Genomic DNA, 14,340 nt, shown 5'->3' on the forward strand with positions numbered 1-14,340 from the left:
TGATCGGCGCCTAAGCACTGGTCCATACGGTTGCCATGGTTCTGGTACACGCTGGAGTATCTGTTTATCTTATTTACCTTAAGAGAAAGCCATTGCAGCTATTTGGGATACAACACTTCTCAGACGGCAAAAGAACTTTCCAATGTCCAGGTCAGTTGTGATTCTACTTACAGAAAAACTTTGTCCATTTGTCGAAGGGGAGTCAAGGGGTTGGAGGGTCTTAAACGACCATTGTGTGTGTCTGTATAAGGTTAGTTGGGATTTACCCTGGATAACGTTAAGAGTAGAAGGTGCCTGAGCATGTGCGGTTTTTGCTTGGTGGTGAGAGAGAATTTGCCATCAATCCCACGTGGGTGATCGGCGCCTATGCGCATATCCATACGGTTGCCATGGTTCCGGTACACCCTGGAGTATCTGCTTCTACAGCCCGGCTCTTGTTTACCTTAAGAGAAAGCCATTGCAGCTATTTGGGATACAACACTTCTCAGACGGCAAGAGAACTTTCCAATGTCCAGGCCCGCTGCGATTCTACTTCCAGAAAATCTTTTTCCATTTGTCAAAGGGGAGTCAAGGGGTTGGAGGGTCTTAAACGACCATTGTGTGTGTCTGGATAAGGTTAGTTGGGATTTACCCTGGATTACCTTGGAATAGAAGGTGCCTGAGCATGTGCGTTTTTTTTCTTGGTGGTGAGAGAGAATTTGCCATCAATCCTACGTGGGTCATTGGCGCCTAAGCACAGCTCCATACGGTTGCCATGGTTCCGGTTCACGCTGGAGTATCTGCTTCTACAGCCCGGCTCTTGTTTACCTTAAGAGAAAGTCATTGCAGCTATTTGGGATACAACACTTCTCAGACGGCAAGAGAACTTTCCAATGTCCAGGTCAGCTGTGATTCTACTTACAGAAAAACTTTGTCCATTTGTCAAAGGGGAGTCAGGGGGAGGGCGTCTTAATCGACCATTGTATGTGTGTGGACAAGGATAAGGTTAGCTGGGATTTACCCTGGATAACCTTAGCCATCTTAGTGTAGAAGGGGCCTGAGCATGTGTGTTTTTTTTCTTGGTGGTGAGAAAGAATTTGCCATCAATCCCACGTGGGTCATTGGCGCCTAAGCGCAGCTCCATACGGTTGCCATGGTTCCAGTTTACGTTGGAGTATCTACTTCTACAGCCCGGCTCTTGTTTACCTTAAGAGAAAGCCATTGCAGCTATTTGGGATACAACCCTTCTCAGATGGCAAGAGAACTTTACAATGTCCAGGTCAGTTGTGATTCTACTTACAGAAAAACTTTGTCCATTTGTTGAAGGGTCTTAAACGACTTTTGTGTGTGTCTAGATAAGGTTAGTTGGGATTTACCCTGGATAACTTTAGCCGGCTTAGTGTAGAAGGGGCCTGAGCTTGTGCGTTTTTTTCTTGGTGGTGAGAGAGAATTTGCTATCAAACCCACGTGGGTGATCGGCGCCTATGCACAGCTCCATACGGTTGCCATGGTTCCTGTTTACGCTGGAGTATCTGTTTCTACACCCCGGCTCTTATTTACCTTAAGAGAAAGTCATTGCAGCTATTTGGGATACAACACTTCTCAGACGGCAAGAGAACTTTCCAATGTCCAGGTCAGTTGTGATTCTACTTCCAGAAAATCTTTGTCCATTTGTCGAAGGGGAGTCAAAGGGTTGGAGGGTCTTAAACGACCATTGTGTGGGTCTGGATAAGGTTAGTTGGGATTTACCCTGGATAACCTTAGCCGGCTTAGAGTAGAAGGTGCCTGAGCATGTGCGGTTTTTGCTTGGTGGTGAGAGAGAGAATTTGCCATCAATCCCACGTGGGTAATAGGCGCCTATGCACAGCTCCATACGGTTGCCATGGTTACGGTTCACGCTGGAGTATCTGCTTCTACAGCCCGGCTCTTGTTTACCTTAAGAGAAAGCCATTGCAGCTATTTGGGATACAACACTTCTCAGACGGCAAGAGAACTTTCCAATGTCCAGGTCAGTTGTGATTCTACTTACAGAAAATCTTTGTCCATTTGTCGAAGGGGAGTCAAGGGGTTGGAGGGTCTTAAACGAACATTGTGTGTGTCTGGATAAGGTTAGTTGGGATTTACCCTGGATAACCTTAGTGTAGAAGGGGCCTGAGCATGTGCGTTTTTTTTCATGGTGGTGAGAAATAATTTGCCATCAATCCCACGTGGGTCATTGGCGCCTAAGCACAGCTCCATACGGTTGCCATGGTTCCGGTTCACGCTGGAGTATCTGCTTCTAAAACCCGGCTCTGGTTTCCAAAGTGGAAGAGAGCCCCGCCTCTTAAAATGTGCTTTGAGTTATCTTTTATATTTCTTGATATCTATGATTTGTGCCACTCCTCGTATTGTCTCCTCTTATAAATACTTCAAGGGATGTCGGCGCTTTGATTGGCCTGCCAAGGAGCAAGCGGAGAATGCTTCTCAAGGCCCCTGTGAAGGCTTTGGTGTCGGGGCCAAAGATCGCTGCCGCGCTCATGTGGCGGAGGGAGATCCAAACTCATTTCCCCGAGCACGTGACGCTTCTCCAGTCGCAGCTGATCAAGCCTCGTGGCTCCGGGGACATCTGGCCGGCATGCCAAGGGTTACATCTGCAATCGTTTGGCCCGGCCCGAGCCGAGAGGCTTAATAAAGGGAATTACTATCTGTCAGATTGCTAAACACAGCTGGAGCGGATGTCCATCGCCCCAAAGCAGCCCTCGTCGTACTCACGCACTGCCCCCTTCGCACAGTGAGAGCCCCCCCGCTGGTTGGGAAAGTTGTTTAGTGAGTGGTCATTGCCAAGTAGAGCAGAGAGTCCTACTATGAAAACATGATGTCATATGACACGCCAGAACAGGACAAACGGGGGCTTTGTTCACGCTTGAATGATACAAGACACTCCAGCTAGGTGGCAGCAGTGCTTAAACCAAGGCTATTCAACTACATCACAAAGACTTTCAAAAGTCCGAGGGCATCGATACGTGATGTTTCGTCAGAAAGTGCGTATTCCCTTGAGACTTAGTTTACTTATTTACAAAGTAAATACATTCATTATTCTGCCCTCGCTAGTCGTTTCCAGCGTGTACAGCTAGTTAGCAGTATGAAGAAACAGAAGCTACAGAAGTTTTGTTGATTTTTCCTTCCTCGGTTTTATTTCTTTACACTTGTTCCTTAAAATAGACTGTCAGAATAATTGTATCTAAGTTATCACAAAACTTTGTGTTGCCATGGGTTCCCGGCGAGCAGACAAAAGCTGTCTTTGATCCTACCAAGCAAAAGACTTGTAAAAGTCCACTGTGTAGGATGGGAAGAAACATGAAGGTGTTCTGTTTCTTTGATGTATTGTAATCCACAGAAAGATTTTGTCTTGACCCGAGAACGACACAGCGGAGAGGAAGCAGGAACAGACTCCCCTCCAGGCGACCTTTTCTTTGAACTGTTCTGTGATTGAGGGCAAGGACTGTTTTACGACTTTTTCTTTGAACTGTTTTGTAACCAAAGACAATGCCTGTTTACCTCCCTTAGAAACAGCTGTTGCCATGTAATCAGGGAAAGTCCAAATAAAAGAGGATGCGTACAATCGTTTGTCAGAGCGTGGAACACGGTACAACGATACAGGTGTACATGTTTCTCCTCATTGAGCTAAATTTAATTCCGTCTGCGTTTAATTCCTTGCTTCTCGTCTTGTTTAATAGATGTCATCAGTGTTTGAACATGACATAGACTGGAAATTAAAACACAAGATAAACATTACAAAAGTATGGCATCCATTGTGTATTTTAGATTAACCAAATATATAGGTTTAGTGTTGATACATTCACACAATAAACTGCAGATGTTTACGCATATAGAAATAAAGAAAAACATTCACATCAAAAAATCAAACTAGTGCCTTAACACAAATGCCGTTCCCCTCTGTCCGACACTATTAGTTTTAGTCCCCAAGTTGACTGGCTAGCAACTAAGGTATCTCTGTCAGGGGTTTTTGTTGACGAACCCCAAGATGCAGGGATGGAGGCAGGCATGGAGTGAGCAAACATGATTTATTAAAGATACTAAGACAAAATCAAACAAAGGGTTCAAACCACAAGCGCGCACGTGGGCGGATAATAAACAAAAGGCCTTTAGCATAGAAACTAACAAGAAACACAAAGGAACTTTAGCATGGAAGCTAGAGGATAACAAACAGAAAAACTGGAAATAGCTAATGGCTAACAAAAACAGCTTACCGATACGACAACCGGGACAAGATGTAGCACGACAGGTAATGGCTGAAATTATGCCAGACACGACAGGTGGAAAAGACACAAGAGTGACATCAGGCAACGACAATACAATACAATGATCCAGCAACTGACACAAAACAAAGGAGGTACAAATAGGAGCCGGCTGATTGGCAACATGTGTGGCCAGATGCCAATCAGCCTCAGCTGAAGGGGAACACAGCACTCAGGGAACAAGACAGGAAGCAGACAAAATAAGAGCACTAGACAGGAACTAAGGACAGGAAATACTAAACACACAGAGGAGGAACACAGCACTCAGGGAACAAGACAGGAAGCTGACAAAATAAGAGCACTATACAGGAACTAAGGACAGGAAATACTAAACACACTGAGGAGGAACACAGCACTCAGGGAACAAGACAGGAAGCTGACAAATTAAGAGCACTTGACAGGAACTAAAAGACAGGAAATACTAAACACAGGAAACAGACAAATGCAGAGGAAAAAATTAAAACATAGACAAACTGTCAGGGGCAAGCCTGACAATCTCCACTCCCTTAAGTTAATAATAATCACCTCCATGACAGCAAATAAACTGCAATTTTTTGGAATCTTAAGTATCATTATCAGGTATTAGTGCTAAACATGTTCAACACCGAGCGAAAGCAAGAGCAGGCATGCTAATACGTTAGCTAAGATAACTAGCTTGAAACAAGAGAAGAAATAAGTGCTTAGTAAAGTTTAGTGCGGATGGAAGCCCCTCATAGTAGAAAGTACGAGATATTAACAAGTAGATTAATACAAGTTATTATGACTTCGACACATCACAATTACACCTAAGGTGTACAGTTGGAACACACCCTCCGGTTCCCCTTCTTAAAGAGAGGAACCACCACCCTGGTCTGCCAATCCAGACTGATTTCAAAAATAATAATAATTTTTGTTTTGTTTTTTTTCCAAAAAAATCTGTCTTGTCCAGCCACTTTAGTACATTTTTGAGTAGAGTTTTATCGAACAAAAACAGTTTTCTTTGGATGGATGAAGTACTGGCTGTCCAGATTCAGGACCCAGGATGGACCGCTCGCCTGTGTATCGATGATGATCCGACTCCGCTTGGGATGGTTTCCTGTGGACGGGACTCTCACTGCTGTCTTGGATCCGCTTTGAACTGAACTCTCGCGGCTGTGTTGAAGCCACTATGGATTGAACTTTCACAGTATCATGTTAGACCCGCTCGACATCCATTGCTTTCGGTCCCCTAGAGTGGGGGGTGAGGGGGGGGGGGGTTGCCCACATATGAGGTCCTCTCCAAGGTTCTTATAGTCATCATTGTGGCGTCCCACTGGGTGTGAGTTTTCCTTGCCCTTTGTCGTAGTCATAGTGGTTTGTACAGTCCTTTGAGACATTTGTGATTTAGGGCTATATAGATAAACATTGATTGATTGATTCTTTTAAGTAATAATATTTGCAAGTGTTCTATAAGAGGTCCAAACTCCATTTTGGGATTGTTTTGACAAGTCACACCTGTTTCACAATCCCATATGGTCTAGCGGTTAGGATTCCTGGTTTTCACCCAGGCGGCCCGGGTTCAACTCCCGGTATGGGAACGTGTTTTTTTACTAGGACGGGGGGTCCAAAGCGCAGCCCATAGCTAGGACTGTTTATTAATTTCATAGGATTCCGCCCGCACGCAGCTAAAATAGGCTCAAGCGACCCCAAAAGGGGCAAGCGGTAGAAAATGTTTGGATGGATGGAATACTGTATACCATCAATCAATCAATGTTTATTTATATAGACTACGACATCCTCGGAAGAACCCACAATAGGGCAAGGAAAACTCACACCCAGTGGGCAGGGAGAATTCACATCCAGTGGGACGCCAGTGACAATGCTGACTATGAGAAACCTTGGAGAGGACCTCAGATGTGGGCAACCCCCCCCCCCCCCCCCCCCCCCCCCAGGGGACCGAAAGCAATGGATGTCGAGCGGGTCTAACATGATACTGTGAAAGTTCAATCCATAGTGGCTCCAACACAGCCGCGAGAGTTCAGTTCAAAGCGGATCCAAGACAGCAGAGAGAGTCCCGTCCACAGGAAACCATCCCAAGCGGAGGCGGATCAGCAGTGTAGAGATGTCCCCAACCAATACACAGGCGAGCGGTCCATCCTGGGTCCCGACGAGTGGTCCATCCTGGGTCTCGACTCTGGACAGTCAGTACTTCATCCATGCTCATCGGACCCCCTCCACAAGGGAGGGGGGGCATAGGAGAAAAAAGAAAAGAAGCGGCAGATCAACTGGTCTAAAAAGGAGGTCTATTTAAAGGCTAGAGTATACAGATGAGTTTTAAGGTGAGACTTAAATGCTTTTACTGAGGTAGCATCTCGAACTGTTACCGGGAGGGCATTCCAGAGTACTGGAGCCCGAACGGAAAACGCTCTATAGCCCGCAGACTTTTTTGGGGCTCTAGGAATCACTAATAAGCCGGAGTGTTTTGAACGCAGATTTCTTGCCGGGACATATGGTACAATACAATCGGCAAGATAGGATGGAGCTAGACCGCGTAGTATTTTATACGTAAGTAGTAAAACCTTAAAGTCACATCTTAAGTGCACAGGAAGCCAGTACAGGTGAGCCAGTACAGGCGTAATGTGATCAAACTTACTTGTTCTTGTCAAAAGTCTAGCAGCCGCATTTTGTACCAACTGTAATCTTTTAATGCTAGACATGGGGAGACCCGAAAATAATACGTTACAGTACCAATCCACAGATAGCGTAACCCCCTCAGAGAAGCAAGCTGATTGGACGCTTATTGTTTCAGGTGACGCCATGACATCGTGGCTGTTCTTTAGTATTAATGTTTGTCACTCAGCAGTCACACTATCAGGCTTTTTTTGGGGGCATGTTTTCGGGGCACTTTGGCGGCGCCCTGTCACGCTGCAGCATAAACGAAGGAGCTCGCTCCAAAGTGGAAAGGGGACGGTAACACAATCCTTCCCAATCAGATTTTATCAGCGCAGGCAGGGACCGCCCGCAAATGGCAGCTGGTGTCAGAAATCACTCGTCGGGGGGGGTTTATCTGCCACACGGCGGCGGTGTGACTCGGAGTTCAGTGCCGGTCAACTCTCCAATACGGACGCGTTGGGTTGAGAAGGACGCTCGAAGTAGGTCAAAGTTCACTTTTGTGAGAGGCAGCAAGGAAAATATTCATCGCCGAGTGGGTCAAAAAGTAACTAATTAAGAGACGTTTATAGTAGGGCCTTTAAAAAGGCAAGTTGAGCAGACAGGAGGACGGCAATGTTTTCACAAATGGACGCTTTGTACGGCGGCAAAAAAATGAGCTGTTTCTTTGCCGGTCTGCTGCGAAAAAAAGGAGACGCAACTTCTTACGAGCGCAGCGGGACAGGCTGTACCTGAAGGCATCACAAGGGGAGCCTTCATGAACCTGGTCTAAATATTTATTGACACCAACTAGGGCTGCGGCGGTCCAATATTTCAGTGATCGAGTATTCAAATGAAAGTTACTTCCATTCATCGGGTCATCGAATACAACATATTTTTGCTTGGTGACAGAGGTATTAGAAACACACAAGAAAAAAAAGAGACATTCCACTTAATAGTGATAATAATGACAAAGTAGGGCATTATTGTATTGATATCGATAATTATTGATATTTTATGGCCTATCAAAAATGAGGACCAAAAGAAAAATGCATTAAATGTAAACATTTTTAATTCTGATTATAATACCATCCACTATCAAGGCGGAAAGGAAAAGAAATGTCAAAGTGAAACACTCAAAAAATTTAAACACAATTGTAAAATCACATTGAACACTTAACAATATATTATACACTTAACAATATATTATAAAAATGAAGGTGCCAAAAGTAAGGAATATGAGAGAAATGCTAATAAACTGTAAGAAAATAGTGTAGAGTGTGAAAAAGTAAACAGAGAAACATGGGAAAAACTATTTCTGCAGGTTTAGTGCTGTGCTCTAAAGGGTGAGACAAAAAACGGAAATGCTGATTATCGGTCCTGCTAGACACCGACCTCTATTTAATAATACAACTTTAACATTTGACAACCAAATGATAAAACAAGGTGATTCGGTAAAAAATCAGGGTATTATCTTCGACCCAACTCTCTCCTTTGAGTCACACATTAAAAGCGTTACTAAAACGGCCTTCTTTCATCTCCGTAATATCGCTAATATTCGCTCCATTTTGTCCACTAAAGACGCCGAGATCATTATCCATGCGTTTGTTACTTCTCGTCTCGATTACTGTAACGTGTTATTTTCGGGTCCCCCCATGTCTAGCATTAAAAGATTACAGTTGGTACAAAATGCGGCTGCTAGACTTTTGACAAGAACAAGTAAGTTTGATCACATTACGCCTGTACTGGCTCACCTGCACTGGCTTCCTGTGCACTTAAGATGTGACTTTAAGGTTTTTCTACTTACATATAGAATACTACACGGTCTAGCTCCATCCTATCTTGCCGATTGTATTGTACCATATGTCCCGGCAAGAAATCTGCGTTCAAAAGACTCCGGCTTATTAGTGATTCCTAAAGCCCAAAAAAAGTCTGCGGGCTATAGAGCGTTTTCCGTTCGGGCTCCAGTACTCTGGAATGCCCTCCCGGTAACAGTTCGAGATGCTACCTCAGTAAAAGCATTTAAGTCTCACCTTAAAACTCATCCGTATACTCTAGCCTTTAAATAGACCTCCTTTTTAGACCAGTTGATCTGCCGCTTATTTTATTTTTTCTCCTATGTCCCCCCCTCCCTTGTGGAGGGGGTCCAGTCCGATGACCATGGATGAAGTACTGGCTGTCCAGAGTCGAAACCCAGGATGGACCGCTCGTCGGGACCCAGGATGGACCGCTCGCCTGTGTATCGGTTGGGGACATCTCTACGCTGCTGATCCGCCTCCGCTTGAGATGGTTTCCTGTGGACGGGACTCTCGCTGCTGTCTTAGATCCGCTTTGAACTGAACTCTCGCGGCTGTGTTGGAGCCACTATGGATTGAACTTTCACAGTATCATGTTAGACCCGCTCGACATCCATTGCTTTTGGTCCCCTAGAGGGGGGGGTGGCCCACTTCTGAGGTCCTCTCCAAGGTTTCTCATAGTCAGCATTGTCACTGGCGTCCCACTGGATGTGAATTCTCCCTGCCCACTGGGTGTGAGTTTTCCTTGCCCTTTTGTGGGTTCTTCCGAGGATGTCGTAGTCGTAATGGTTTGTACAGTCCTTTGAGACATTTGTGATTTAGGGCTATATAAATAAACATTGATTGATTGATTGATCATTGGTCTGACTACGGTCCCTTTGAACAAATTCAAAAATCTGTCTAGGTGACTTTTCCTCTTTACAACTTCTATACAATTTCTTAATTTTGACTTTCTTTTCTCACGCATACACATACATACATACATATACACATACACACACACACACATATATACACATAAATCTAAATATATAAGGGAAGTGTGATTTGTTTTTTAATGTCATTGCTCAAAAAATAATAATGAATTAAAATCAAAGGTGTTATGAGTTATTGACCTTTTTAATGCTCCAATTACTATATAATCTCAAATATTCCACTTAAAAAAATTATTGGGTGAAAATATTGCATATTTTGTGATTTTTCCATTAAAAAACAAGTTTTTTCTGACAAAAAGAGCATGCAACTTAAATTTTTAAAATCATTATATTGACAGATAGACTTAATGTTGATCTGGAAATTTAAAACTTGAATAATAATTTTAAAAAATAAAACTGAAAAATGACACATTTTTAATATTTCTTTGACCAAAACCCTTTGGGGTCCCTGAGATCAAGCCCGAGTTGAAGCCAAAATGTATATTTTATATACATATATTGTATTCTTTTTTTAAATAAAAAATATCAAAATGGCCCCCCGCTCGCTTTGATTTTTCAGTGTGCGGCCCTCAGTGGATAAAGTTTGGACACCCCTGTATCAACAGGATTTTTTGAGATGTGTACAGTTTCAGAATGTGCTTGTTCTCTTTTAAGCCAAAGTAGAAGAAGTTGTCATTATTTTTATATTATCACACCATGATTTTAAGACTTGTTTGTACCACATTTTTCCTCCAGTGAAAATGAGTTTGACACTCCTGGTTTAGAGTAAAAGATGCAAAAGTGTTTCTTACCTTCTCAGTGGGGCTGCGCTGTTTGTCTGGTGGCTCATTGACGTCAGTCTGGGTCTGAGAACTGGATTCTCTCTGGTAGTCCTCCATCTTGGCGGCCTCACAGCTATCGCCTGCCACCAGGAAAACAAATCATTCATACACAATTCAGCTCAGGCCTGTATTGAAGTGTGCGGCAGACATAGTGGTCCCCACCGGCCAGGTTACGGGTGATGATTCTGCGGACGAGTCTCGAGACGGGCGCCGATATCGCTCCAGAGCCCGGTACATGTCCTGGGATGGGTGCGGTCTCTCCTGAGCGACCATCTACGTCAAGCATGGACTCCTCCAGCTTCTACAAGTGATTGATTTCAAGTAAAAGCATGTTCCTTTTATTATGCCATGTTCTTTTGTGTCGTATTTGTTCATGTAAACATTTGATGCTTGTTGACCTTTGCTAGCTAACAAAGCCACTCCAAAATTACAGTGATATAATTTAGTATTTTTTTTTTAATTTTGGCCAACAAACAATAGTTACCTTGGTTAATTTAACCATTTGCAGTATACTATCGGTAGTATTGATACAAAGGGTAGTGGATCGATTGATCCAGGGGTCAGCAACTTTTTTGAAACCAAGAGCTACTTCTTGGGTACTGATTAATGCGAAGGGCTACCAGTTTGATACACACTTAAATAAATTGCCAGAAATACCCAATTTGCTCAATTTAACTTTAATAAATAAATCTAGATATATATAAAAAATGGGTATTTCTGTCTGTGATTCCGTCGTACTTTTTTATAAATAAAAATATATTTAAAAAAATAATAATAATTGAAATACAATTTTAAAAAAAGACAAAAAGGGCTATCTAAATCACTTTATATGTTTTAAAAAAATATATATACATTTAAGGGTTTTTGTACTTTTAATCATTCTCCAAAAAAGAATTAAAAGATCTTTAAACTGAGACAGCCTCCAGCACGCCCCCTCGACCCCGAAAAGGACAAGCGGTAGAAAATGGATGGCTGGATAGAACACAAAGCACTGCCTTTAAATATTAGTATAGACGCATAAAACTTTATAATCCTTAAAAAAAAAATGTGACGTATACAAGGTTTCAGTATGTGGCCCAAGGTGGGAAAGGTTAGGACAACAAAACTGAATTTTAAGAACATGTTTAATTGAAAATAAATAGTCAATAATAGTAAATCATGTGGAAATAACCACTAAAATTGAGAAGCAAAATAATAATAAAATAAATTAAAATATTTGTATTTATCATTTTTTTTCATCCATCCATCTATTTCCTACCGCTTGTTCTTTTTAGGGTCGCGGGGGGTGCTGGAGCCTATCTCAGCTATTTGTTTTTATTTATTTTTTATAATTGAACAACAAACATACATTTATAATTCACTCAACAGTCAACAACAAAGAAAGAAAACCAAAGCAAATACAGAGAGTATTAAACATATTTAAAAAAAAAAATAAAAAAAATTAAATACAATTTAAAAAAAAACCGGGCTATCTAAATCACTTTAAATGTTTTTACCAAAGATATACATTTAAGGGCTTTTGTACTCTTATTCATTTTCCGCAAAAAGAATTAAAAGATCTTTAAAATGAGATAGCCTCCAGCACGCCCCCTCGATCCCGAAAAGGACAAGCGGTATAAAATGGATGGATGGATAGAACACAAAGCACTGTTTTTAAATATTAGTATAGACGCATAAAACTTTATAATCCTTAAAAAATAATGTGACATATGCAATGTTTCAGTATGTGCCCCAAGGTGGGAAAGGTTAGGACAACAAAACTGAATTTTAAAAAGGTGTTTAATTGAAAATAAATAGTCAATAACAGTAAATCATGTGGAAATGACCGGTAGAATTGAGAAGAAAAATAATAATAAAATAAAATAATCAAAATATTTGTATTTATCTTTTTTTTCATCCATCTATTTTTTACCGCTTGTCCTTTTTGGGTTGCAGGGGGTGCTGGAGCCTATCTCAGCTATTTGTTTTTATTTATTTTTTATAATTGAACAACAAACATACATTTATAATTCACTCAACAGTCAACAACAAAGAAAGAAAACAAAAGCAAATACAGAGAGTATTAAACATATTTTTAAAAAAAAATAAAAAAAATTAAATACAATTTAAAAAAAAGACCGGGCTATCTAAATCACTTTAAATGTTTTTACCAAAGATATACATTCAAGGGCTTTTGTACTCTTATTCATTTTCCGCAAAAAGAATTAAAAGATCTTTAAAATGAGATAGCCTCCAGCACGCCCCCTCGATCCCGAAAAGGACAAGCGGTATAAAATGGATGGATGGATAGAACACAAAGCACTGTTTTTAAATATTAGTATAGACGCATAAAACTTTTTAATCCTTAAAAAATAATGTGACATATACAATGTTTCAGTATGTGGCCCAAGGTGGGAAAGGTTAGGACAACAAAACTGAATTTTAAAAAGGTGTTTAATTGAAAATAAATAGTCAATAACAGTAAATCATGTGGAAATAACCGGTAGAATTGAGAAGAAAAATAATAATAAAAGAAAATAATCAAAATATTTGTATTTATAATTTTTTTTTCATCCATCTATTTTCTACCGCTTGTCCTTTTTGGGTTGCAGGGGGTGCTGGAGCCTATCTCAGCTATTTTTTTTCTTACATTTATTTTTTATTATTGAAAAACAAACATACATTTATAATTCACTCAACAGTCAACAACAAAGAAAGTAAATAAAAGCAAATACAGATAGAGTATTAAACATATATATATATATATATATATATATATATATATATATATATATATATATATATATATATAAAAAAAGAAAACATAGTTTTAAATATTTGAATAAGTTAAATACGACTTAAAAAAAAGACAAAAAGGGCTATCTAAATCACTTTCCAAAAAATAAATAAATGATCTTTAAACTGAGATGGGCTCCAGCACCCACCCTCGACCCTGAAAAGGACAAGTGGTAAAAAAAGGATGGATAGGTGGAACACAAAGCACTGCCTGTAAATATCAGTATTGACACAAAAAACTTTATAATCCTTAAAAAAAATGTGACAAAACTGAATTTTAAAAACGCGTTTAATTGAAAATAAATGGTCAATAACAGTAAATCATGTGGAAACAACCAGTAGAATTGGGAAGAAAAAAATAAGAAATAAATTAAAATATTTAATTTTGGGGATATTTTTATTGATTTATTTTTTATTATTGAACAACAAACATACATTTATAATTCACTCAACAGTCAAGGCCCTTTCAACAACAAAGAAAGAAAACAAAAGCAAATACAGATAGAGTATTAAATATAAAATAACAACAAATATTTAAAAAATTTAAATAATTTCAATACAATTTTTAAAAAAGGGCTATTTAAATCATGTTAAATGTTTTTAACAACAATATACATTTAAGGGCTATTGTACTTTTAATAATTCTCCAAAAGATAATTAAAATATCTTTAATCGGTCGTTTTCTCGCCACGTCCGCATACATCAGAACCCAAAAGTGGATATGCACACTTTAATCAACTTCCGGTTTAGTTTGTCGCGGCTAAAGTGATGTAATGAAATAATTTAAATATTTGTATTTACAAATTTTTTTCTTCCATCCATCTTTTTTTACCGCTTGTCCTTTTTAGGGTCGCGGGGTGTGCTGGAGCCTATCTCGGCTATTTTTTTTAATTGTTTATTATTGAACAACAAACATACATTTATAATTCACTCAACAGTCAACAACAAAGAAAGAAAACAAAAGAAAATACAGATAGAGGGACGGCGTGGCGCAGTGGGAGAGTGGCCGTGCGCAACCCGAGGGTCCCTGGTTCAAATCCCCCCTAGAACCAACCTCGTCACGTCCGTTGTGTCCTGAGCAAGACACTTCACCCTTGCTCCTGATGGGTGCTGGTTGGCGCCTTGCATG

The 14,340-nt window shown here is 40.5% G+C and overlaps 1 protein-coding gene and 1 non-coding gene across 2 annotated transcripts in view; one reads left to right on the forward strand and one right to left on the reverse strand.

Annotated features, from left to right (window-relative positions):
- crocc2 (ciliary rootlet coiled-coil, rootletin family member 2) overlaps positions 1-10,718 on the reverse strand; it is a 134,678-nt gene extending 123,960 nt beyond the window's left edge. The window contains exons 1-2 of the mRNA XM_061888423.1: positions 10,599-10,718; positions 10,407-10,516 (exon numbers count right to left, since the gene is read on the reverse strand). Of these exons, the coding sequence (XP_061744407.1) occupies positions 10,407-10,493 (87 nt within the window). The 5' untranslated portion in view covers positions 10,494-10,516; positions 10,599-10,718. The remainder of the gene's footprint in view (positions 1-10,406; positions 10,517-10,598) is intronic.
- Positions 5,762-5,833, forward strand: trnae-uuc (transfer RNA glutamic acid (anticodon UUC)). Its single transcript has one exon. It is a non-coding gene; the product is annotated as a tRNA-Glu (tRNA).
- Positions 10,719-14,340: the final 3,622 nt, after the last annotated feature.

This window comes from Nerophis ophidion, linkage group LG26, assembly GCF_033978795.1.
Source record: "Nerophis ophidion isolate RoL-2023_Sa linkage group LG26, RoL_Noph_v1.0, whole genome shotgun sequence".
NCBI lineage: Eukaryota > Metazoa > Chordata > Actinopteri > Syngnathiformes > Syngnathidae > Nerophis > Nerophis ophidion.